Source organism: Puma concolor, chromosome A3 (genome assembly GCF_028749965.1).
Source record: "Puma concolor isolate L17-30 chromosome A3, mPumCon1.1.hap2, whole genome shotgun sequence".
NCBI classification, from domain to species: domain Eukaryota; kingdom Metazoa; phylum Chordata; class Mammalia; order Carnivora; family Felidae; genus Puma; species Puma concolor.
Genome location: NC_141669.1, coordinates 102,480,262 through 102,503,373, shown reverse-complemented (window position 1 = coordinate 102,503,373; position 23,112 = coordinate 102,480,262). Strand labels below are relative to the sequence as shown.

The 23,112-nt window shown below is 44.9% G+C and overlaps 1 protein-coding gene across 1 annotated transcript in view; it reads left to right on the top strand.

The window, feature by feature from the left end:
* The window catches only part of ISM1 (isthmin 1), a 73,414-nt gene extending 50,611 nt beyond the window's left edge, over positions 1-22,803 (top strand). Inside the window, exons 3-6 of the mRNA XM_025932443.2 lie at positions 4,357-4,621; positions 13,595-13,738; positions 17,196-17,285; positions 21,088-22,803. Coding sequence (XP_025788228.2) covers positions 4,357-4,621; positions 13,595-13,738; positions 17,196-17,285; positions 21,088-21,605 — 1,017 coding nt within the window. The 3' untranslated portion in view covers positions 21,606-22,803. The remainder of the gene's footprint in view (positions 1-4,356; positions 4,622-13,594; positions 13,739-17,195; positions 17,286-21,087) is intronic.
* The last annotated feature ends 309 nt before the right edge of the window (positions 22,804-23,112 follow it).

Here is a 23,112-nt window from a genome sequence, read left to right as displayed (position 1 = left end):
AAGATTCTCATGGGAGCATGTTGTCCAGAGCACTGAGCTGCATTAGATCAGGCATCACACTTGAATCTACCAGGCTTGGTCTCTGTGGTTTCATGCAGGTGACTTGACCTCTCTATGCCTCAGTGTCCTTATCTATAAAATGAGGGTGGTAATATTACCCATGAGTACCTCTGTAGTACAATACTGAACAAAAGAAAGTTTGTTGTGGGAATTAAATGAGATCATCCACATGAAGCACTTAACACAGAGACAGGTATATGGTAAGTGTCCCCAAATGGGTAGATTCAGGTTGGTGATGATAGTGGATTAAGATGACAGAGGAAACATATATAAAATAACTGGGAATCAGGGGCATCTGGGTGGCTCTGTTGGTTAAGTCTGGCTCTTGATTTCAGCCCAGGTCATGATTTCACAGTTTGTGAGATCGAGCCCCACATAGGGCTCTGCACTGACAGCACAGATTCTGCTTGGGTTTCTCTCTCTCCCTCTCTTTCTTCCCCTCCCCCACTTGCATTTTCTCTCTCTCTCTCTCTCTCTGAAAATAAATAGATAAACTTAAAAAAAAATAACTGAGAATCATAAGAACTAGTTTTGAGACCAGCTCTGCACGTTGCTGTTCCCCTCAGGAACTTGAATTCTCCAATCCAGTTTCTGTGCCTGAAATTCAGATCTAACTAGTGAAGAACAAGCAATAATGTTTGGGCAAGCACACTGCAAACCTCAAAGTACTAACCACAGTTACTGGTAACCGCTGGGTTACTATAGTTGTGTTTTGGATCATCGGTGAGCCTGAGAGGCAGAGATTATATACTTCCTTAGTCCATTTTGTGTTCTTTCTGCTGCATTTGTCATGGAAGGAGGGAGAGCGTAATCTGGGACCTAACTCTTCACTGGAGATTATTTCCTTGTCTGGATGCTCTGTGCTCTTCAGGAAATCACTTCACCATACAGGGTTCATTTTCCTGTCTGGAAAATACCAACCCACACCTGCCTAATCACCAGAGGTCTCCAGGCCTAGAGGACTGAGTTAAAAGATTCTAGAAGATTCTCCTGAGTTGAGAGGTCAAAGCTTATGTATTCACAGAGTCATTAGTTTATTAACCAATAGACTGAGAAATGTGTTAGTTTCTCTATGAAAAGTGCTTTTCAGAGCAAGTTACTGTAAAGAGTTTGTTTCTAACAAATAACTATCAAGAGAAGGAAAGAAGCTGGTAGCACTTCATAGGATCTTATCCTCACTTCCCAATTTTGGACAGAATTCCCCAAATCGACACTTATTTTGGACTTTTTTTTTTTTTTGGAGCTGACAAGTTCCTGCCAGAAGTTGGACTTGGGTCTTTTAAAAGAGTTCTCTTTCTTGTACTGTCTTGATTCATGGTGTGGAAAAGTCCAGAAAAAATAAATATACTAAAGCACATCAATTATGCATATTAAGGAACAGAAAAGATGTAAGGTCTAGCATCTTTTTTGGCTTGGAAATCTGCTATACTCCCACATCTTCAGCCTGTCACATTGATTATTGTTTAAGGCATCTTTATCCACACATTCTTTGATGCTGAAGAACATGTAAATAAGAATGAGAGCAACAGGAAATATAAAACTAATCTCTGCCATCCAAGAAGCCACTGATCATGCTCATTAAGTTTCTTTAATTGGATGCCTATAAAATTTCAGGTTCAAGATTAGATTTCTTCTTCTGATATCAGTATGAGATTTCCACATTATTAACCGCAGGGAAGGGTGGGTTTAAGATTTATGTGTGTTTTTGTTTTTTTGTTTGTTTTGTTTTGTTTTTAATTCAGTTGGGTCTGTGGCCAGAAACTAAAGGGGAAAAAGAAACCTCTAAGCTGTTAAGATTCAGTCATCGATATGGTTTTTGGAGTAAATTCGTATTTTGCTACTTATTGCCTGGCCAGGCAACAAATCTATTTTGTTTGGACCTGAGCAACAGTTTGGGGGGAAAAATCGTATTGACGGTAATAGCTTAAAACATGAAATTGTTTTTATTCCCAGCTTGGAGAAATTGCAGGGCACGTCTGCTTAGGCAATCCCTTCGACTCCAGTCTGAATACAAATGGAATACCAAAACCGTTGGGCACGTTCCCCCTTATCTTCTACCCAGAGACTGATTTCATTACCATAATTGCAGGCTTGCCTGGCTCTTGGCAGCTTCTCCCCTCTGAGACCCTTAATAGCCTTACAGATGATTGTTGCGGCTCAGTCGTTCAGTCTGTAAGCAGAGGGGAACGAAACTGCAGAAGAGAAAGGTTATGTCTCTGAAGGCTCAGCATTGCCCTGTCAGTACCTGGCTCAGTTCTGCACCACCCAGCTGTGCATTCCAGGGGCACCTGTCCTCCCAGGGCTGCATGTGGGTCCCAGTCACTCTCCAGCAACCAGCCTTTGCAACAAACAGCAGTGATATAAGATGTATGAGGTATTCCTGTTCTTCTCTTCCCTTTTTTCCTTTCTGGAAGACCACTAAACATTCCATAATTATTTATTAATATGCAAGAGATGCTTACCAGGCTGGAGATGATGGTGGCATGGAATAAAGCCAATGATGCCCTTCTAGGTATCCCACACCAGAAAAAGATTCACTTGGCTTCCTGTAACCCGAGGATACTCTGGGACTGATGGTCATACCCTTGACCTTGTGTCTGGACCACACAAGGCCATAGCCCAGGCCTACCATAGGCTGGGCAACCTCTTTGGAATGTCAAAGTGAGTAGAATTCAAACCTCCCCATTCCTAGTACACAAGGAAGGGGCCGTTTGTCTCAGAGATGGGCACACCCTGGTGCAATTTGGCAGAGCATCCCAGCAATTCTCTCAGATGTCGAGTTAGGGCAAAACTGGAAACGCATCTGCCCAGTACATCTTGCGCTGATTACTCGGAGCACATGTTTCTGATTCATTTGCACACAACTCATCCAGGGGGTGTTGCAAGGGCTATGTGATGGCCAAAGGAACCCAATGAGTCTTTTATTATATTTTTTTAAACAAGTTTCTCTACGTTGATTGTCTCTCAGAGCCAAGAAACTGCATTCTTCCAGCCCCATGACTTCAAAACTAGGCTCTGTACATCCAAGAGCAAGTTCTAACCTTGGCTCTGGGATTATCTGCTCTGACCCTCAGGATCAGTTGAGGAGTGCACACAGAGTCTGGATGTGGGATGGGCGAAAGTCACAACTGCGGCTCTTGAGGACCTTGTGCTCACACCTCTACACAACCTGTGGCGGCCAGTCCCCACCAGCCTCTGTGGCCTTCTTGCCCCCCTATTTGCATGAGGGGACAGTACTTCTATTACCTTTTGAGAGTCAGTGTCACAAAGTTGTTGAGAGCATGGGCTTTAGGGCTAGATAGTTTGCATCTGCCACTCTCGCTGTGTGACCTTCAGCAAGTTGTTAACTTCTCTGCAAAAAGCTAACCTGTTGCTGTCTAGCAACCAAAATTTAACAGCTTGAAGCGATGATCCTGGATTGCCCATAGTCCTGTGGGTTAGGAATTTGAACAGGGCTCAGCCAAAAGAGCTTGTCTCTGGTCCACATGGTATTGACTGTGGTAACCCAACTGGGCTGGAGCATCCAAGATGGCCTTACTCACATGACTGGGGCCCTGGAGCTGGCCATTGGCTGAAGTACCTCAGCTCTCTGCTAAGTGGCCTCTCTCTTCACTATGTGTAAGGCTTCCTTACCTAATGGTAGGAACATTCCAAGAGAATGAAAATGGAAGCTGCAAGACCTCATGAGGCTTGTCACAGCATCACTCCTACCATATTCTACTGAACAAAGTGAGTCACAAGACTGGGCCAGAATAAAAGGGAGAGGAAATAACCTCCACTTCTTAATACAAAGATGGGATGAATTGCTGAGGCCATCTTTTCAGACAGTCAACCATAGGGGCCAATCAGTAGTACCAACTTTATTCGGTTATTATGAGGATTAAATAAATTAATATATGTAGAATACGTAAAACAGTGCCTGGTTACAGATTAAGTACTCAAGAAGTGTTTGGTTTTATTATAATTATTCTTGTGTCACCTTAGAAACACATATAGTACATGTTTACTTCTTGAATTAAAGACTTCCCAGCAATGTAGTCATCAGAAAATCAAGAACCCTAGTGATGAACTGTCTCCTCACAACCTGAAGCCCATGTACATCAGTTCTGTCTGGTCATGTGGTTCATTTGGGCCATTCCTGGGTGTTTTCCATTTTGTATTGCCATGTGGTCTCAGCTTTCCTCCATGAGGGACACAGCCATCATTTCCCTCTACTCTCTTAGACTTTCTTCTGAGGGTACCTAGTTTGGAGACTATCAACTCCTCATTGACTCTGCCCTGTTCTGAATTCTTCAGGTCACCATAGAGGTGGTGGATGGTCCTGACTCTGAAGCAGATAAAGATCAGCATCCAGAGAATAAGCCCAGCTGGTCAGTCCCGTCCCCTGACTGGAGGGCCTGGTGGCAGAGGTCCTTGTCCCTGACGAGGGCCAACAGCGGGGACCAAGACTATAAGTACGACAGTACCTCAGACGACAGCAACTTCCTCAACCCCCCCAGGGGGTGGGACCGTCCAGCCCCAGGCCACCGGACTTTTGAAACCAAAGACCAGCCAGAATATGGTGAGTTTACCACCCAGCGATCTAAAATTGATGGGGAGAATAAATGAAGATGATGAGGCCTAATGGACACGGAGCCAAGCAAAACCCAGTTTACAGTATGTGGTTTTTGGTCTTCATAAAGACTTTGTTCCACAGAAGCCCCAAGGAGGCACCAGCAGCCACATTTTTCCGGAAAGCCTATAATTTTTAAATCATACCAATTATCCTAGGAGAGAATTTTTTTTTTTTTTTTTTTAGTTACGGATCTTTGACATTCTGCTTTTTTTCCCAAAAAAGTTTTATTTCTAAAAGTGAAGATAGCACCAAATTAACTTCCTTGCATATTTTACTGAAAAATTCATACTAAAAATCAATTTAGTAAAAAGAGATGTGTCCAGTTGCCTTTGTTGACCAGGCAACCATGTTATGTTTGACATTGGCAGTGGAGCAGCCCTTGGGAATCCACATGAACATGTGCTTCACAGGTTGTCAAAGTAAGGCTCCCCCACGAATACATGTGAAGACCCCAAGTTGGGATTTCTAGTTTCCCATGTTTTTAGAGTAGGAGAAGTGGGGTAACAAACAACTTACAAATTCAGTGATTTAAATAATAAAAATCATGGTTCACTTGAGTCGGAGTGGGAGACAGTGGGGGAAATTCAGCTCCACTCAGACATTCAGGGATCCAGGCTTCTTCCATGTTGGAGCTCGGCAAACCATCAGGACCTGAGTTATGCTCCTTGGCTGGTAGCCAAGGGGACAGGGGAGCCTAGAAAAGGCACCCATGATCTTAACCCCTCAGCCTGGAGATGATACACATCACATCTGCTTAGCACACCACCACACCACATTCTGTTGGTGACATGTAGTCATATGGCCCACATAATTCAAGGAAAGCTGGGAAACACATCTCATGTGTGCAAAAAGAGGAAATGAAACAGACCTGGCAAGGCTTTGTGGGGAATCAGGCAGTCTGCCTCATGTTATGAGAATATCTGATATCTTACAAATTCACCCATCGTGACAGTGTTCTTGTGGCTTCACCATCCACAGCCTTAGGAACAAATGCTATGCAATGGGGATGATTTGTCTCACACCATTGCCTTCTCACCCTTACCCCCATTTCTCAGTAGGAAGACCAGTTGTATATTGGAGAGTCATTTCTGCTGCTAATAGATGATAGCAGGCAACTTCCAAAGCAGGAAGACCTTTTCTGAAGATCATGCATTGTGTCTGCCACCATGCTAGGCTCTGGGAATCCAAAAGTTAGAAAGACATGGGTCTTCCCTAATGAGGATCTCACCGTCTGTGGATAAGGGAGAAAAGTTAAGTGAGAGAGGAAAACAGTGTCATGGTAGAGATACACATCAAATACTAGGGTAGCAGAAAGAGAACTCCCATATTCTTGCCAGCCAGGAGGCTTCTCAAACCTTCCCCCTTTTCTGGAAGAAGTCCAATTTATCTGTTTCTAAGAGAAAGGACTGGGAATAATCATCAACGTTTATATAGCACTCCCCATGCACCAGTTCCACTTCATGGCATCTCACATATATTAGCTTATTTAATCAGCAATTTGAGGCAGATACCCCATTTTACAGATGGAAAAACTGAAGGCTAGAGAAGTTAAACAATTTGACTTGAAGGGTCAAGACCTAGGATTCATCTCAGGCGGTCCGAGTCCAGCATCTGTTCTCTTAACCACTGTGTTATTCTGCCTCTCTAGGGAATAAAACATAGCACATCCTTTAGGACAATAGAAATGGATGCTTAGATTAGAAGATATAAATGGGGGGAAAAGTCCCATGGTGTTGAGCAAGAGAAACACAGAGGATCCCTGGGTGCCAGTCTGACATGTCACCACTGGTTTTTGGCTTAAGCTGTTTGCTCAGCACATACAGAACATTGTTTCAAAGAATGGAGCTCAGACCCTCCACATCAGAATCCCTTGGTTGCATGTTTAAAAATGCCCATCCTTGGGGCACCTGGGTGGCTCAGTCGGTTTGGTGCCTGACTTTGTCTCAGGTCATGATCTCGCCTTTCAGAGTTCAAGCCCCATGTTGGGCTCTGTGCTGACAGCTAGGAGCCTGGGACCTGTTTCAGATTCGTGTCTTCCCCTCTCTCTCTGCCCCTCCCTTGCTCACACTGTCTCTCTCAAAAATATTACATTAAAAAAAATGAAAATAAAATGCCAATCCTGCTCCCAGCCCCGTCTCTCTCTATACCAACATTCCTCAAAGTGTAAACCCCAAATCGGCTGCATCAACATCACCTGAGACTGTGATGGGAATGCAGATCTTCAGGCCCCAACCCCAGGCCTATTGAATAAGACACTCTGGAGTGGGGTCCCCAAAATCTGTGTTTGAACGGGCCTTCCGGAGGTTCTGGTGCACTGAGCACCACTATCCCAGAGCAATGGTTCTCAGCCTTGGTTGCTCATTATACTCACCCGAGCAATTTTTTAAAGTCCCGATGCTGAGACTTATCTTCTGACCAGTTATATTGGGATCTCTTGGGTTGAGGCCTAAGCATTAGTTTTTCAAAGCTCCATGAGTGACTCTGGTGTGCAGCCTAGTTTGAGAGATGCTGCTGTCCTTCTGCTGAAGTAGAGTGTCCAGGAGTGAGACCTGGAGTTGGTCTTTCTTTGCTTTTTTGTTTCTTTCTTTTCTCAGCCAAGATCAGCAGGTGATTCTCATGCTCATCGAAGTTGAAGACCACCACTAGAAACAACTTTTGCATCTAAAGCTCTTACAGAATACACTCTACCAAATTCATGAACATTAAGAACATCGTCCATTTCAATCTTGAAGATAGAATTTGCTTCTACTAGGACAGTTCCTGTGGTTGCCTCTGTCACCTTCACCCCAGCTCTCTAGGCCTAGAATACCTGTGCAGTATCCCACATCTGGATCTCACAGCATCCCTGGGCCATGGGAAACCCCCATCTTTCATGGGTTTGGACTATCTCTTGGTAACTTCCTCATCCTTAGAGCAGATATCAGGATTGCTACTTTATAAAGAAAATCTCGTCCCTTAAAATATCCCTAACGGAGTGCTTCTTGGATTTCAGTGTGCACACAAATAGCCTGGAGGTCTTTTATTTTAATGTTTGTTTGTTTGTTTATTTATTTATTTATTTATTTTTGAGAGAAAGAGAGAGAGAGAACGAACACAAGCAGGGGAGGGGCAGAGAGAGAGGGAGATAACAGAATCCAAAGCAGGCTCCAGGCCCTGAGCTGTCAACGCAGAGCCCGATATGGGGCTTGAACCCACTAACCATGAGATCATGACCTCAGCTGAAGTCGGACACTTAACTGACTGAGCCACTCAGGCACCCCTAACCTGAGGTCTTTTAAAATGCAGCGTCTGATGCCATAGATGAAGCTGACAGTGCTCAGACCACACTTTGACTAGCAAGACTCTGAGCATGTTGTAAATGCTCAGTAGCGTGCAGAATGAATGAATGATTACTTACTTCCCTGACGGGCTCACAAGGAATGTGTGATTTCCAGAATTCCACACAGCATTGGATGAGCTGAATGCTCTTTATTTCAATCAATAAGAAACTACTAAACAATGTCTAAGTATTTATCCCTATGATGTGTGTGGTGAAGGACAGAGGGAATGAACACATGGCCCAGGATGGCGAGGTTCCTGCGGTGGCAAAGCAGCAAGACTCACTGTGCCTAAGTATGTGTGAAAATCACCACAGGAACTGGCCTTTGTGTTGGAAGTTGATCTCAGATTTTTGAAGGGAGGATCTTTCGTAATAATTTAAATGCTTGTGGCCAAAGAGTTCTTCAAAAAAATGTTGGTGTAAAAAAAATAGAATGTAATGGCATCTTTAGAATAAATTCTAAAATACACAATGGGAGTTAGTTACACCTAAGTTGCGATTGTGGAAACATATGATGTGACCACGGGTTGGCTCAATTTTGAACTCAATTTGAGATGCTGCATTTTAAATACCTTCTGTGTAGACACTTAAGGTATCATCAAGGACCAAGAAAGAATCCGAGTAAATATTTTTCTGTCAAATAGTAGAATACCATTGCCAAAATTGTTCTGAATCAACCATATAATGAAATCAGATAGGCATCGCTTACTGTAAACCTGGGTTGGGACTCAGTTCTTTGCAATTCTCTGACTGGTCATGGTCCTATTTTAATAGATTTCACAGTGATTTTTGTTGAGGCTTTTTCTTTGTAATGTTGAATTATGGCCACATAAGTGGGTGTCTTAAAAAAGAGAGGCCAACATGGGCCAGAATTAAAGCTGCAGGAGTACCAGGATATAGAACAGCATGCCGCCACAGAGACCTCACATCTAATCCCAGATCTGCCAGGCTTGAGCTGTGTGTCCTTAGGCAAGACCCTTAACCTCTCTGAGCCTCAGTTTCTTTATCCATAAAAGGAGGAAGTTTCTACCTACCTTACAGGGTTATTATAGGAGTTTAATCAGTGTATTTAGACAGAGAAGCTGGTTAAAGCAGGCCCTCAATAATTGGTAGCCACTCTCATCTAGGATTAGTGGTGGAGGCTTGCCAGTGACCAAGTCAAGACCCAAATCACTCCAGTTGCCCAGATACTATAACTGTCCCACAGAACTCTAGTGACCTGAAACTGCTTAATCACTACTTTAAAATTTCAAATGACATGATTGAGACCCAGCTCTCAGCCCAGTACCCTGTGGATTGTTTTCTTCCTTCATTGAACTCTTTGATGTCACAGGGACTGTCTTTTACTGTCATTGTTGTCATCTTAGTGGTTACTGTTGTTCATATTCATTTTCTGCTCTGAGCGATGCTCCCTGGCAGGTGAGCACATGACAACAGGCTTGTTTTGCTATAGCAGAAAGGAATACTGCCCTCAAAGCATTCTGTCCTTTGCATGCATTAAACAAATAGAGATTACCCAAGAGGAGGGTCTTTGCTGGGACATTTATCTGGGACAGTATGCTATGGAGCCTGCAGGGTGGTGAGTGGACATACACGCTTTGCCCTGGGAGGTGGCTTCATTTCATTGCTAACCTAATAGAAATGATTAGCCACATGGGTATGGAGATTTTCTGTTTCTGATTTGGGGGACCATGTTTTGAAAAATTGGAAAAATCAGTGGCTTTGTGAGCATTTAAAATAAAAACATGAAGAGGCGCTTTTGTGGCTCAGTTGGTTGTCTGACTTCAGATCAGGTCATGATCTGAACTCAGCTCCTGAGTTCGAGCCCCACGTCAGGCTCTTTGCTGTCAGCACAGAGCCTGTGTCAGATCCTCTGTCCCCCTTTCTCTCTGGCCCTCCCCTGCTCATTTTCTCTCTCTCTCTCTCTCTCTTTATGCTTTAAAAAAAACAAAAAAATAATAACATGAAGAGAGCCACTTATTGGGATAATAAACCCTTCATTGTTCCAGACTCTGCTAGCCATCTAGAGAGCATATTTTAGGGAGAATTTTATGGTGTATTTGTAACAGGTAACTTTTACTGCTTAAGAAACCACCCCCTAAATTTAGTGTCTTAAAAGAACAAATGGGTTCTTTCTTAAGAATCTACAGTTTTGGGGTGTCTGGGTGGCTCAGTCGGTTAAGCGTCCAACTCTTGGTTTGGGTTCAGGTCATGAGTTCAAAGCCCCATATCCAGCTCAGCGCTGACAGCATGGGACCTACTTGGGATTCTCTATCTCCCTCTCTCTCTGCCCCTCCTCTGCCCATGCTCTCTCTCTGCCTCTCTGTGTCTCTCAAAAATAAACATTTTAAAAAAAGAAAAAAGAAAAGAGTCTGAACTTTGCCTGAACTCTTATTCAGCTCTGGGCTGGCTTGGCTGGGGCTGGATAGTCTAGGATGGCTTTACTCAATGATGGGGCCCCAGCTGAATAGCTGGGCATGCTGGGGTGGTTGGGGCCTCTCTCTAACTGGTCCCTTACCCCCCAGGTTGCCAGCCCAGGCTCTTCACATAGTGATGGAAGAGTTCTCTGTGTCAAGAGAGCAAACCCTAATCCACGAACACTTTTCCTGCCTCTGTTTGCATCATGTTTGCTATTTTCCCATTGGCCAAAGCAAGTCACATGGCCCAGGCTGGGGTGGGCAGGAGAGAGTAACCAAAGAGCAGATATGGGGAAAGGAATGATGGAAGTCATTTTTCACATATCCAACACAGTATTAACATTCAATAATTTAGATCCAAGAAACCAAGACCAGAAATTACCTTGTACAAAGATTCCAATATAAGCCTCATGGCGGGCTTAATGTTAGAATCTTAAAGGTCAAAGATATTTTCCAAAATGTCTCTCCATTTTACTGCAACAGGAAGGAAAGGCTGTAGGAGATCTAGATGGTTGAGGTCCCATTGCTTCGGCTGAGCAAAACAGCTACACCACTTGGCATCACTGGATTATGTACCTAGCATATCCATGACATAAACTCTACTTATCTGATTTAGTAAGCTTTCTCTGACTTGCCCACCGTCCCCTTTATGAGTCTAATGACATTACGATCTTTACTTGTGACTTTTGTTGTCGTTGTTCCCTTCAACAAATCTGGTCTTGGTGGTACATGTCGGATGTGGTTCAGTGTGTTAGTGTGTGCCTATAACCCACTGCACCTGGATGTTCCCACTGACCAGAGTGTGATCTCATGATTTCTCTGGTGTTCTCGGGGGGAGATTACCAAGAGATACCAGACCACAGAGGTCTTGGAGGGAGCAGCAACCACCCTTACTGAGGTGGTTTCGCCCTCTGGAAGCAACTTGTCTCTCTAATTCTACTGTTGATGCCTAGTAAGAGATAAGAGAGATGGAGAGGCTGACACTGGGGAAATGGGCCCAACTCCTTCACACGAGACAGTAGTTTCAAACACCTGTTCGGCCGTGTTGCTGGAAAACCATTTCTTAGAAGATAATCAAAATACAAAAAGATTCCTTTTTGGGGAGAGAGAAGAAATGGATGGGGGCCCTTGGGGCAGGCAAGGTGTGGTCAAACTCTCTGCTCTGGGTTAGGGAAGAGGACACAACCATGAACGACACCCCCCTCTCCAACTCCGTTTAATGGGCTGAGGAGACTCGGCAGCCCTGTGTTTGCCTGAGGAGTGTTCAGAGTGGATGCCATGCAAACAGCAGCCTGGGAGGCTGGCACAGGGCCCATCCTGCAGGTAGAAACATGTGTGGACTACATTCCTGATAGGCCTACATCATAACAATCACCGCGACCTGTTATGAAGAGAGAGGGCCCCTTCCCTGCAAAGCACATGCCTGTAGCTCCAAGTTTGGCATTGGAGGCAGCCCCAAGGCCGTAGGAAGATCTGGATAAACCAGGAGAAAGTATTACAGAGTGAAGATGCTTCAGAGGGGATCATGCTGTGCAGACCAAGGGCTTAGCACTAGGGCCCAAGCTTTCCTCTTTGTTACCCTTATGACGTTGGGTAAGTTCCCCAGTCCCTCCAGGACTTGGTTTCTTTACTTTTAAAAGAGGAACTTCAGGGGCGCCTGGGTGGTGCAGTCGGTTGAGCGTCCGACTTCAGCCAGGTCACGATCTCGCGGGCTGATGGCCCAGAGCCTGGAGCCTGTTTCCGATTCTGTGTCTCCCTCTCTCTCTGCCCCTCCCCCGTTCATGCTCTGTCTCTCTCTGTCCCAAAAATAAATAAACGTTGAAAAAAAAAATTAAAAAAAAAAAAGAGGAACTTCATCTTGATAACATACCAACCTTCCTCACACCACTCACGTTCTCAGCACCCCCACCCCCCAGTTTGGTCTACTCCTTTTTTCCTTATCATTTATTGACTTCTAATACACTGTATAACTTACTCATTTTTATTGATTATTGCCTGACTCTTCTTACTAAAATATTAGTTCCACCAGGAAAAAAAATCTTTGAAAGTTTTATTTAATGATATTTCCCACATAACTAGAATCATGCCTGGCATATAATAGGGGCTCAATAAATATTCATTGGATAGATATTGAGTGATGACCTCAAAGGATCATTTCTAGCTCTACCTTTATGTAGCAGTTATCTACTGCTGTATAACAAACCATCCCAAAACAACAATGGTTTTAGGGGTGCCTGGGTGGCTCAGTCAGTTGATCATCCAACTCGTGATTTCGACTCAGGTCATGATCCCAGGGTAATGAGATCAAGCCCCATATCAGACTCTGAGCTGAGCATGGAGCCTGCTTAAGATTTTCCCTCTCTTTCTCTCTCTCTCTCCCTCTGCCCCTCTCCCCCACTTGCACTCTCACTCTCTCTAAAATAAAAATTTTAAACAAAACACAAACAAAAAACCAGCAGTTTATTATTTATCATGATTCTGTGGCTCAGGAGTTCATGCAGGGCCCCACTAGGCAGTTGGTGTGCTCCTAAGCATCCACTGTGGTCGTCTGTCCACTGGGAAGGGCTGGAAGGTTCAACAAGGCTTCACTCATATGTGTGTGCCTTGCAGCCCCTCATGTGCCTCCTCCATCTCCATGCGGTGCCCCACAATTCACAAGTTTAGCCTCAGTTTCTTTCACAGTGACTGGATTGCCTAGAGCAAAAGTCAGAAGCTGCCAGGCCCTCTTAAGGCCAAAGTCAGCTCAGATTTTAAAGAAGGGGAAATAAACACTCTCTCTCAATCTCTCTCTCTCTCTCTCTCTCTCTCTCTCTCTCTCTCGTATGTAATAGGAGGGAAAGGATTGATGGTGGCCATCTTTGAAAACTACCTACCATAGTATCCATGATCCCATACTCTACAAATGCAGGCATTCTCAATAAGCACTGACCGGGCACCTTCTAGGAGTCAGGCCCTGGCTGTGTGCTGACCACCACAGTGCTCAAAACCTCAGACAGAGTCCTGCTCTCATGAAGCTAATCCCTAGAATGAACCCTGGAGCCATAAGCCTTTTGCCTCCAGCTGGCATCTAGTCCTCTCCAACAGTGAGAACGATGGAAGAAGACAACTGGCAGGCTGCTTGACAAGAGGGATTTGGGGACTCCTTGGGCGAGGCTGGTGACCGTATCCCTGGCTCCCTTCCAGATTCCACAGATGGTGAGGGCGACTGGAGTCTCTGGTCTGTCTGCAGTGTCACCTGTGGGAATGGCAACCAGAAACGGACTAGGTCTTGTGGCTACGCATGTACCGCAACAGAATCTAGGACATGTGATCGTCCAAACTGCCCAGGTTGGTATACACAGGGGAGTGGCTCCAAGTTCGGGGGGAAGTTTTTAACTTATTTTCAAGCCTTAGAGAAAGTGACTTTCTAAAAGACAACCATTTCCCTAGTAAGAATTCTGACCAGGCTGAAACAACAAGAGCTAACACAAGCATAATGAGCTGAATGGATGAAAAAATGGGTTTTCTGAACCTTATGCACAATCGCTATAGCCATGACCTAGAATGCAATGCCACAGTGTACTTGTTTAATTTAAAGGGGGGATTCTGTTTAACTTGAGACTTTGATGTGGGATTTGTTGTGCCTTGAAGAGACGCAGACAGACATTTGTGGTCTGATAAGGAAGCCAGGATGAGTGGATTGACAGCCACATACAGGAGAACCATGCAGGTAGCCCTGTCGGTGATGTGTGAGAGTTGCTGAAGCCTCCAAGGGAGGAGACGGAGGAAACCTGGCAGTTAATTATCCCTTTAAACTGCATTGTCAGTGTTTTAAAAACTAAACTAATTGCAATTGGAGAGACGCCACTGGGGGTAAAAGAATAATTGTGACTGTCTGTGGCAGTTGGGTGTCAAAATGTGGCCTGTTTTTATATGGCCTACACATTTTTAAAGGGTCAAGAAGAAGGCAGGGGAGAAGGAGGAGAAGAAAGAGGAGGAGGAAATGGAGGGAGAGGAGTGTGAGTAGGGGTGGGGGAAGAAATATGCAACCAAGACTACATGTGACTCACAAAGCCTAAAACATTTACTCTCTGCCCCTTTACAAAAAAAATTTACCAGATCCTGATCTGCAGTTTTACATTTACTTTTGCGTTCCCGTTGCCAGGTAGAATGCCAGCTTCAAATAATATCTCAGGTTCTTCCAAGGAACTGTACATTCCAAATGGCTTCATCTGAAAGATGACTATCAGAGGCAGAAAACTAGATCCCTGCACCCCCAGACTTCCTTTTCCTACTCCTAGAAACTTGGTTGTCAGACCATAAGGCTGAGATCTGAAACAGAAAAGAAGTGAAAGAGCAAAGGGGTTTCTGAGGGGAGAGAGGAAGGATCAGACTGGACATGTGTCTGTTAGCAAAGGGGCATGTGTAGAAAATGGGGCTGATGTTTAACAAGCGGCAGCTTGGGCTCCATGTCAGCCATGCAGGTGGATTTCAGAAAATGGAGCAACCATCAAGATGCTCTTCCCGATCTTTCCTATGCTCACTGTAATGAAGCTGAGTTGGAAGTCTGGTGTGATGGGATTTAGGTGGGTACAAAATATACCAATAAATAATAATAACATGAGAAGGGGGAAGAGGAGAAATACATGAAGAAAAGGAAGAAGGGAGAGAAGGACAGTATGAAGAAGATGATGATGATGGAGATGAGATAAAACAAGAAAACAAAGGCGAAGATGAAGATAAAGCGAGGATGGTGAAGAAGGAAAACAAAATGTAATGAAGATCATGAAGAATAGGATTGTTTGAGGACTTAAATATCAAGCCAATTTCTCAGATCTTTTGGGGCATTATTTCATTTAATCCTTGCAATAGCCTCATGAAATAAGTATTTACTATTGTACCCACTTGACAGCTGTGGAAACAGGCGTGGGATTAACTTGTACGAGTCACACAAGCAGCAAGTGATCAATCTTGAATGTGAATCCAGGCAGTCTGGTTCCAGAGTCCATGTTCTTAACCATTAAACTATTCCACTGCCACCAGGAGGAAGGATATGGGGCTCAGCCAGTCATGGATACAGATGGCATTTACTGTCAGGGCTTGGGGGCTTGCCTGTTATTTCTTTTCGCAGGCTGGCATCCGGATCCAAGTCTACTACCTGGTGACCACCATTGTGAATGTTTCTCTGCCACCATTTTGAATGTTTCCTTCTCATTTTCTCTCACCACCAAGAGCAGCATGCCCAGCAGCACTGTTCATACATTTTCTTCTCATCTGATCTTGCCCTCCTTCCATCCTTTCTGCCTCTCTGTTCCTCGGCCTTCCAGGTTTTCAGGGCTTCATGAAGGATTTTTTTTTTTTTTACAGGATCTTTTTCTTTATTTGGTTTGTTGATTCTCAGCCTTACTGGAAGGAGTCGTGGGGCAGGCAATCTCCCCAGCCTCGCAGTGATTACCCTGTAAAAGTTTGTCCCCTAAGTCAACCCTACAAATAAGTTCAAGGGGCCTCACATAAAGTCAGAGAGAGCCCCTTAAAGGAAATCAAGTCACACCTAGCAGGCAGCCAAGGCTCTCCACCACTCCAGCCTCCTTGGATGCCTCAGCTAGCACAGGACTCCTGTCCGTAAGGGAAGCCTGGATGGGAATGGTAGTTTGGGGATGAAAGAGGAACCAAGAAGTATTAGGCAAGCTGAGTTCAGTCCCTCAGAGCAAGTATTGACAAGGTCGGAGTATTCTCTTTGAAGCATCGTTGTCAATGCTGAAAGTCCTAGAATTTGAGGTATCTGGTCTTTAGTTGTGGACTGCGACATCCTCAAAATGAGCTACTCTCAACCAACCAGGGAAAACTGGTTTTCTCAACCAGGGAAAACTCAACCAACAGTTACCGCTTAACTACCGTGCTTTCTTTACACATAATTTGTTGAATGCATTCAGCTCTGTGAGGTGGGGCACTTCTTTCTCTCCATTTTACAGATGCAAAAGCTGAGGCATACAAAGGTAAAGAGGCTTCCCCAACATCACCAGACTAGTTATAATTTTAACCCAGTCAGTCCTTAAAACTGGTATTGGCCACTAGACAAAATATTAAACATTGCCTCTAGTTCAGTTTGTCACCCTGACACCAGCAGACAGACAGCCTTGCAGACATGTGTCCCCCACTGCCCCAAACCCCATTCCTGGGCCTAGTGAATGAGTTCCTTAAGACTCATTCAGGGGCACCTGGGTGGCTCAGTCATTAAGCATATGAATTTGGCTTAGGTCATGGTCTCATGGTTCGTGAGTTCAAGTCCTACATCAGGTGAGCTCGAGCCCCGCTTTAGATAAACACAAATCCTGCTTGGGGTAAGCCCCGCTTCTCTCTCTCTCTATCTCTCTCTCTCCCCCTCTCCCTCTATCTCCCTCTGCCTCTCCTGGAATTCTCCCTCTGCCCCTGGCTCACTTGCTCCATCTCTCTCTCTCTCTCAAAAAAAAAAAAAAAGATTCTATCTCTCCCTCTGCCCCTCTCCCCCTTACACTGCACTCTCTCTAAAAAAATAAAAATATGGTAAAAAAAAAAAAAAAGCTAATTCAGGCACATTTGGATCTGATTTCATGCTGCAAATGGTATCTGGGGTTTTAATATATTTTATGCTCTACTACCTGCTTTTTACTGTTTCCTCCACTGGCAAGTTCCTACCCAGGAGTGGTCATGAATACAAAAAAGCTTTGTTCAGGTGTATTTGTTTCTGTATTTGCTGGGGGGGGGGGCGGTTGGAGGGTAATTTTTCCATAAAACTAGGGAAAAATGAGCTCCTGTCTGTGTCTAGGAATCGAAGACACCTTCAGGACAGCTGCCACCGAAGTGAGTCTGCTTGCAGGAAGCGAGGAGTTTAACGCCACCAAGCTGTTTGAAGTTGGTAAGGAGAGTTTTCTCCCCCGCCCCTTTTGGTTTTTTATTCAAATATTGATTTAATGTTTTGGTGATTCCTTTTGCTTTTGCAGTGCCGTCCCATCCCGGGATCCATTTAAGTGTTTTGTTTTCCTCTTATGGGGTCCAATTCTCCCAGCACATTTCTTGCTACCCGAATACAGTCCGAGCAGGAGAGAGCAGTCCCGGGCCTCCCAGACCAGCCTGAGCAGAGCAGCCGGCTGGGTCTGCCTTGCTTGCTACACAGCTTCCGTGGCAAGAAGTGGGACAGGACTGCTCTCCCTGAGCACAGAGTCAGCCTCAGTAGGGCCTCAGGCTGCATGGGGTCTCTTCTCACAGGCCTCACTGAGTGTCCCCAAGAAGTCAGGAAATGCTGATCTCAGTTCTGCAGCAAAAGGAGGGACGGAGAGAAAAAGGGAACTTTCTCGGCATTATACCTGCCTCTCTCTACCCCATCAATTTTTTTGTAACCTTTCGGCATACCCTGCTCCTCATCTGCCAGAAAGTGCTAGACCAAACACAATAAGCATGAACCAGACAAAATTAAAAGTGACTACTCAGGGGGCGCCTGGGTGGCTCAGTCGGTTAAGCAGCTGACTTCGGCTCAGGTCATGATCTTGCGGTCCGTGAGTTCGAGCCCCGCGTCAGGCTCTGTGCTGACTGCTCAGAGCCTGGAGCCTGTTTCAGATTCTGTGTCTCCCTCTCTCTCTGACCCTCCCCATTCATGCTCTGTCTCAAAAATAAACGTTAAAAAAATTAAAAAAAAAAGTGACTACTCAGGTGTGAGGTGAAAGCTTCCTTTTTAAAAATAGCTTCACATGCTTTGGGGTACAATTCTTTATTGCAGAAAGATGAGACTCCTTCTGTCACACTTCTTCGTGTCACCCCGAAAGTCTTTCTTAGCCTCTTCACTTTTGCCCTGTCTCCTCAGCCAAACTGGAGGCAGTGTGGAAATTCTGTGTCACCCGGGGGTTCCACCTCAGTCTTTCACACACACACAAGCTACCTTTCGCAGGAGCCTTCTGCAAACACTATGTGTTTGACTCCCCCGACACCAAAATTAGAGACTAAATGTGGGACATTTACATAAAATAGTAGAGCAACAAAGATTGTCTTTGCGGGGCAGAGAGCTTCTCGGGTCTCTCCATATTGCACACCCTACGGACAGGCAGCTGCTTGCTTTGTTGGGAGGATGGGTCCTGTTGTGCAAAGTCACACCTGAGATACGACTGAGGACTCACAGACACAAGTAGGACTGGGTATCAGTCAGGTTCTGGGCACGAACAAACATGGCACACTGAACAGATAATTGAAGAGCATTTGATGAGGGTCTGTTTGCAAAGGTGTGAGCAGGGTAGAATGGAAACCAAGAAGGGGATGTACGGGGCCGTACAGAGCAGTGGGGAGCCCTTACTGCCCCTTGGCCTGAAGGGAGCAGGGGAAGGAGTGGCTACCACAATCCACAGCCGTGTGGAGAGGGTTACCAACAGCACTCTTGTTGCTAAAGAAGGATGTAGCCAACCTGCAGTAGCAAGGGAGGAGACAGGGGAACAAATACCTTGACCTCGCTCTCCTCTCTTCCCCTGGTCTCTGGCCAGGTCCTCCCCTTGGCTCAACCCAAAAAGAAGTCAGGGCTCAAGGAGTGTGTTGATGCAATCCACTGAGGATTCCAGAGCAAGAAAAACCTTCCAGAGCAAGAAAAAACATGGAATGAGGATATAAAACCCCAAACAGAAGATGCCTAGCAGAGATGGGACAAAGCTTGATTTGCACAAGGTCATTTATTAACCTTGTACTGCCTCAGTTATCTGATATGTAAAATGGTCTGATGTAATAGTGCCATATAGAGTTATTGCAGAATTAAATGAGTTAGTATTTGCAAAGCATTTAGAGCATGCCCATCACACTGAACATCTACATAAGTTTGATACAAATAAGTCAATGCATGTTCTATAGGCACATGAATTATGATGACCTTCCACACTAAAAGGATAATAACAAAGCCACTTTCTAGCACCTCACTGAACTTTGTTTCTGAAGACCGTGCTCTCTGAAAGAGACCCTCACTGGTTCTGCAGACACACATTTCCCAGGAGGAGGCCTGCATGCTCTCACACTGTTCAGTCAGGGGCTCCACAGGGGTGGAGTCTCAGAGCTCAGGTCCGAATGGAGCCTTCGCACATGCCCTCAGGCAGCACCCCGGTCCCGTGCGTGCTGGGTACTCCCTGTGTTCTAGTTTAATCCTCAGCACACTTTATGAGACAGGCATTATTTTCATCCCCAATGTAGAGATGAGAAAGCTGAATCACAGTGAGGGAGAATATTGTGCTCGAGGTCATGAGCTACCAAACGGTTGAGCGGGAAGATCCCAGGCAGTCCAACACAAGACCCCACACTCTTTATCTTAGGCCAGGCCTTTCTGAGCTCCTGAGAGATGCCCTATATCTCTCCTCTTCATTCCACTGAAGAGAAGCCTGAACCCTCCTCCAAACTGCCCCTCCCAACCCTACCCCCGTCCTAGTCTCTTGATTCCCTCCTAGGACACCACCAGTCTCCCAGACACCTGGGGTCAGAGCTGAGGAGTCACTCCTAAAGTCTTTTCTCCTTTACCCTCAAGCCCACCAAGGCCCAGCAGCCCTAACTCCCTGACCACTCTTGATCCCTTCCATCCCCTCCCTTCCCACCTGGACTCTTATGACAGATATCAGCTCTGAATGTATCTTCCTATTGTACAGCTTAGCTAATAGCTCGCTATCACTCAGAAGCCTTCAGCAGTTGCCCAGGGCCATCTAAACAAGCCTAAACTCATTCCCTATAACCTCTGCTCTGGTGACGCTGAATGTTTCCCCACCCCCAGACAACCCCAGCAGATTTTTTCTGCTCAACGTTGGTTTGTGCAACATTCGCCACTGTTTGCCTGTTCATGACGCCTGTTCCCTTGGGGCAGTGCAGGACCAGCATAAACATATCTTTAGGTTTTTCAAATAAAACCAGGAATCCACATTAATAACTAGAATCACCTAAGTCTTAAGTTAATTCAATAATTTATTAATTCATTGGCAATTAATTCAATATTTTTTAATATTGTAAGGTCCAAATAGAACACCACCAGGGGTGGGTTCTTCAGGTCAGTGGCCTCTGGCCTAAATGTTAGGTGCCCTAAAAGCAGGGGCCAGCCCCTTCCTCTTTGAGGCATCTTATATGGATTTGCTTGCAGTGGTCGTCGCTGTTCGGTACCCATGGTTAAGAGATCAGGCCATGGCTCTAGTTTAAACCAGTGAGTGAGGGGCACAAAAAAAACTTGTTCCTATAAATTCCCCTGGAGGTACTTTCTGCCTTACCTTGTCACCACTTATTTAAAGAGCAGATTCAAAATAGCCCTCTGAATTATTGTTAATTTTGTCATAGGTGATAAGGGGGTTGTGGTTATCCCCATATCCTCCTTTTCCCCCCCAGATGCCTACTAAAACTCAAGGATAATATATATTTTCAAAAAAACAAAAAAGATGAAGCAAATGTAGTGGTTAAATCTGGGTGATGGCATATAGGTAGTCACTGCTTAAATGTATTCTACTTTTCTATGTGTCTGAAAATTTTTCATAGTATACAGTGGAGAAGGGGTTGCCTTGTGAATAAAGTTCCCAAGTTCAAGGGAGGTGAGCAAGCCAACCAAAGGCTGGTGGTTCCAGGGGGCTGCAGGGGTTGCCCCTGGGAGGGCAGGAGTTGACCTCAGCCTTAACCTGCTTCCCCTTTTGCATGTAGTGAGAGGGTTTCTCCCTGGTCTTTTTCAGACACGGACAGCTGCGAGCGATGGATGAGCTGCAAAAGTGAGTTCTTAAAGAAGTACATGCACAAGGTGATCAATGACCTGCCCAGCTGCCCCTGCTCCTACCCTACAGAGGTGGCCTACAGCACGGCGGACATCTTTGACCGCATTAAGCGCAAGGACTTCCGCTGGAAGGACGCCAGTGGGCCCAAAGAGAAGCTAGAGATCTACAAGCCCACGGCCCGGTACTGCATTCGCTCCATGCTGTCCTTGGAGAGCACCACGCTGGCCGCCCAGCACTGTTGCTATGGCGACAACATGCAGCTCATCACCAGGGGCAAAGGGGCTGGGACGCCCAACCTTATCAGCACTGAGTTCTCAGCTGAGCTCCACTACAAGGTGGACATCTTGCCCTGGATCATCTGCAAGGGTGACTGGAGCAGATACAACGAGGCCCGGCCTCCCAACAATGGACAGAAGTGCACAGAGAGCCCCTCGGATGAAGATTACATTAAGCAGTTCCAAGAGGCCAGGGAGTATTAAGGAGATGCCACCTCGGGTATTTGTGACACAAATGCACTACACTGATCTACCGCTTGGGCAGCGCCCCTCTTATCCGCATACATGTATATTTGTATATACCACATGGGTATTTTTCATAAATTACACTAGGGGTGTGCACCAGCCCCAGGTGACTGCCATCTGAAGCCACCTTGCCATCTGAAATGCCCACAGAGCTCCTTGAAATTCCTCCAAGGGGCGATGTCAGCAGGAGGATGAGGACAAAGAAGCCAGAAGAACCTGGAAGCCATAGTGGGTGAGATTCAACTCACACCCCAATCCAATGTTTTCTAGAGAAGCAAAGAGGAAAAGACTGAGTTGTAAACGTTATGAGCAGTTTTTATATATAACTTATTTAATATGAATGTGACTTAAGCATAAACTTTTTCGCTGGAGTTGTGAAACTGTTTAATCCCTTCTGTGAGAGTTCAGACAGGGGCTTCCGGAGGTGGGAGAGAAAGGGAATTTTGTAATGATTTAAAAAAAGAAAAACTAAATAACTCAACATAAGTGTGTCAAAATAAGAAAACGGCCACCTAAAAACAAATAGTCTTTAGTCCTGAGGGACCTTGCTAGAGTCTCAGCTTCCAAAATGCCCTTGCCTAAGATTGGATAGGGGGTGGGGGGCACATGGGTATTTGAGGGACAAATCTGATGACTGGTTTTAAATAGGCTTTAAAATAAAAGGCCAATATTAGCATAATGCTATAATTCTACTGAAAGGCTTCAGAGTAGGAGACGTTCTGCTCATGTCTTAGTAGGTTCAGAAGGCTGCAGGAAGGTCAGATGTAAAAATAGTAGCACTTTTCCAAAGAAAAACAAGCAAAATAAATGGTAAAAGAACATAAACCTCATTTCATCTATTTTATTTTAATACCATCGTAACATTTTTTTTCTCCACCAATATATTCCCAGTAAATACATATAAAAAGAGTAGGGGGACTCATGTTTAGAAAAAAAAAACTAATTTTTTTATGTTTTAAGAAAGGGGAAAAAACTACGTTATTTTTGTAAAGTATTTATTGAGTCACTGAGTCTTGTGCTTCAAGCAATTACCTGGTTCTGTAGTGTGGAACTTAGGACAAATAAAGAATTTGTTCTTATGAAATCTTTACTTGCAAAACTCCAGGAAAAGAGAATATATAATAAAATCATAATAAAATGTGTTACCTGCAATAAATGTGTTACCTGCCAATATTTATGATACAAATACCATAAATAATCCTGGTAAGCCCTGGACTCCAAGGCAGGGGGAGAGGAAGGTCTAAACCAGGTGGGAATAAAAGGCTCATTGATTGATGTGATGGTGGGTGGTATAACTCAGCATCTTTGGCACCAAGAACGTCAACCTAGTCCCCAGGAAGCTGAAGTCATTGACCCACAGGTAAGTTTTTGCCTCCTCAGAGCTAAGAAGGAGCTAAGAAAACCAAGCCAGAGGAAAGGTTTAAGACAGTCCAGGTGAGCAGGGCTGCTTCCAGACAAAATTCAG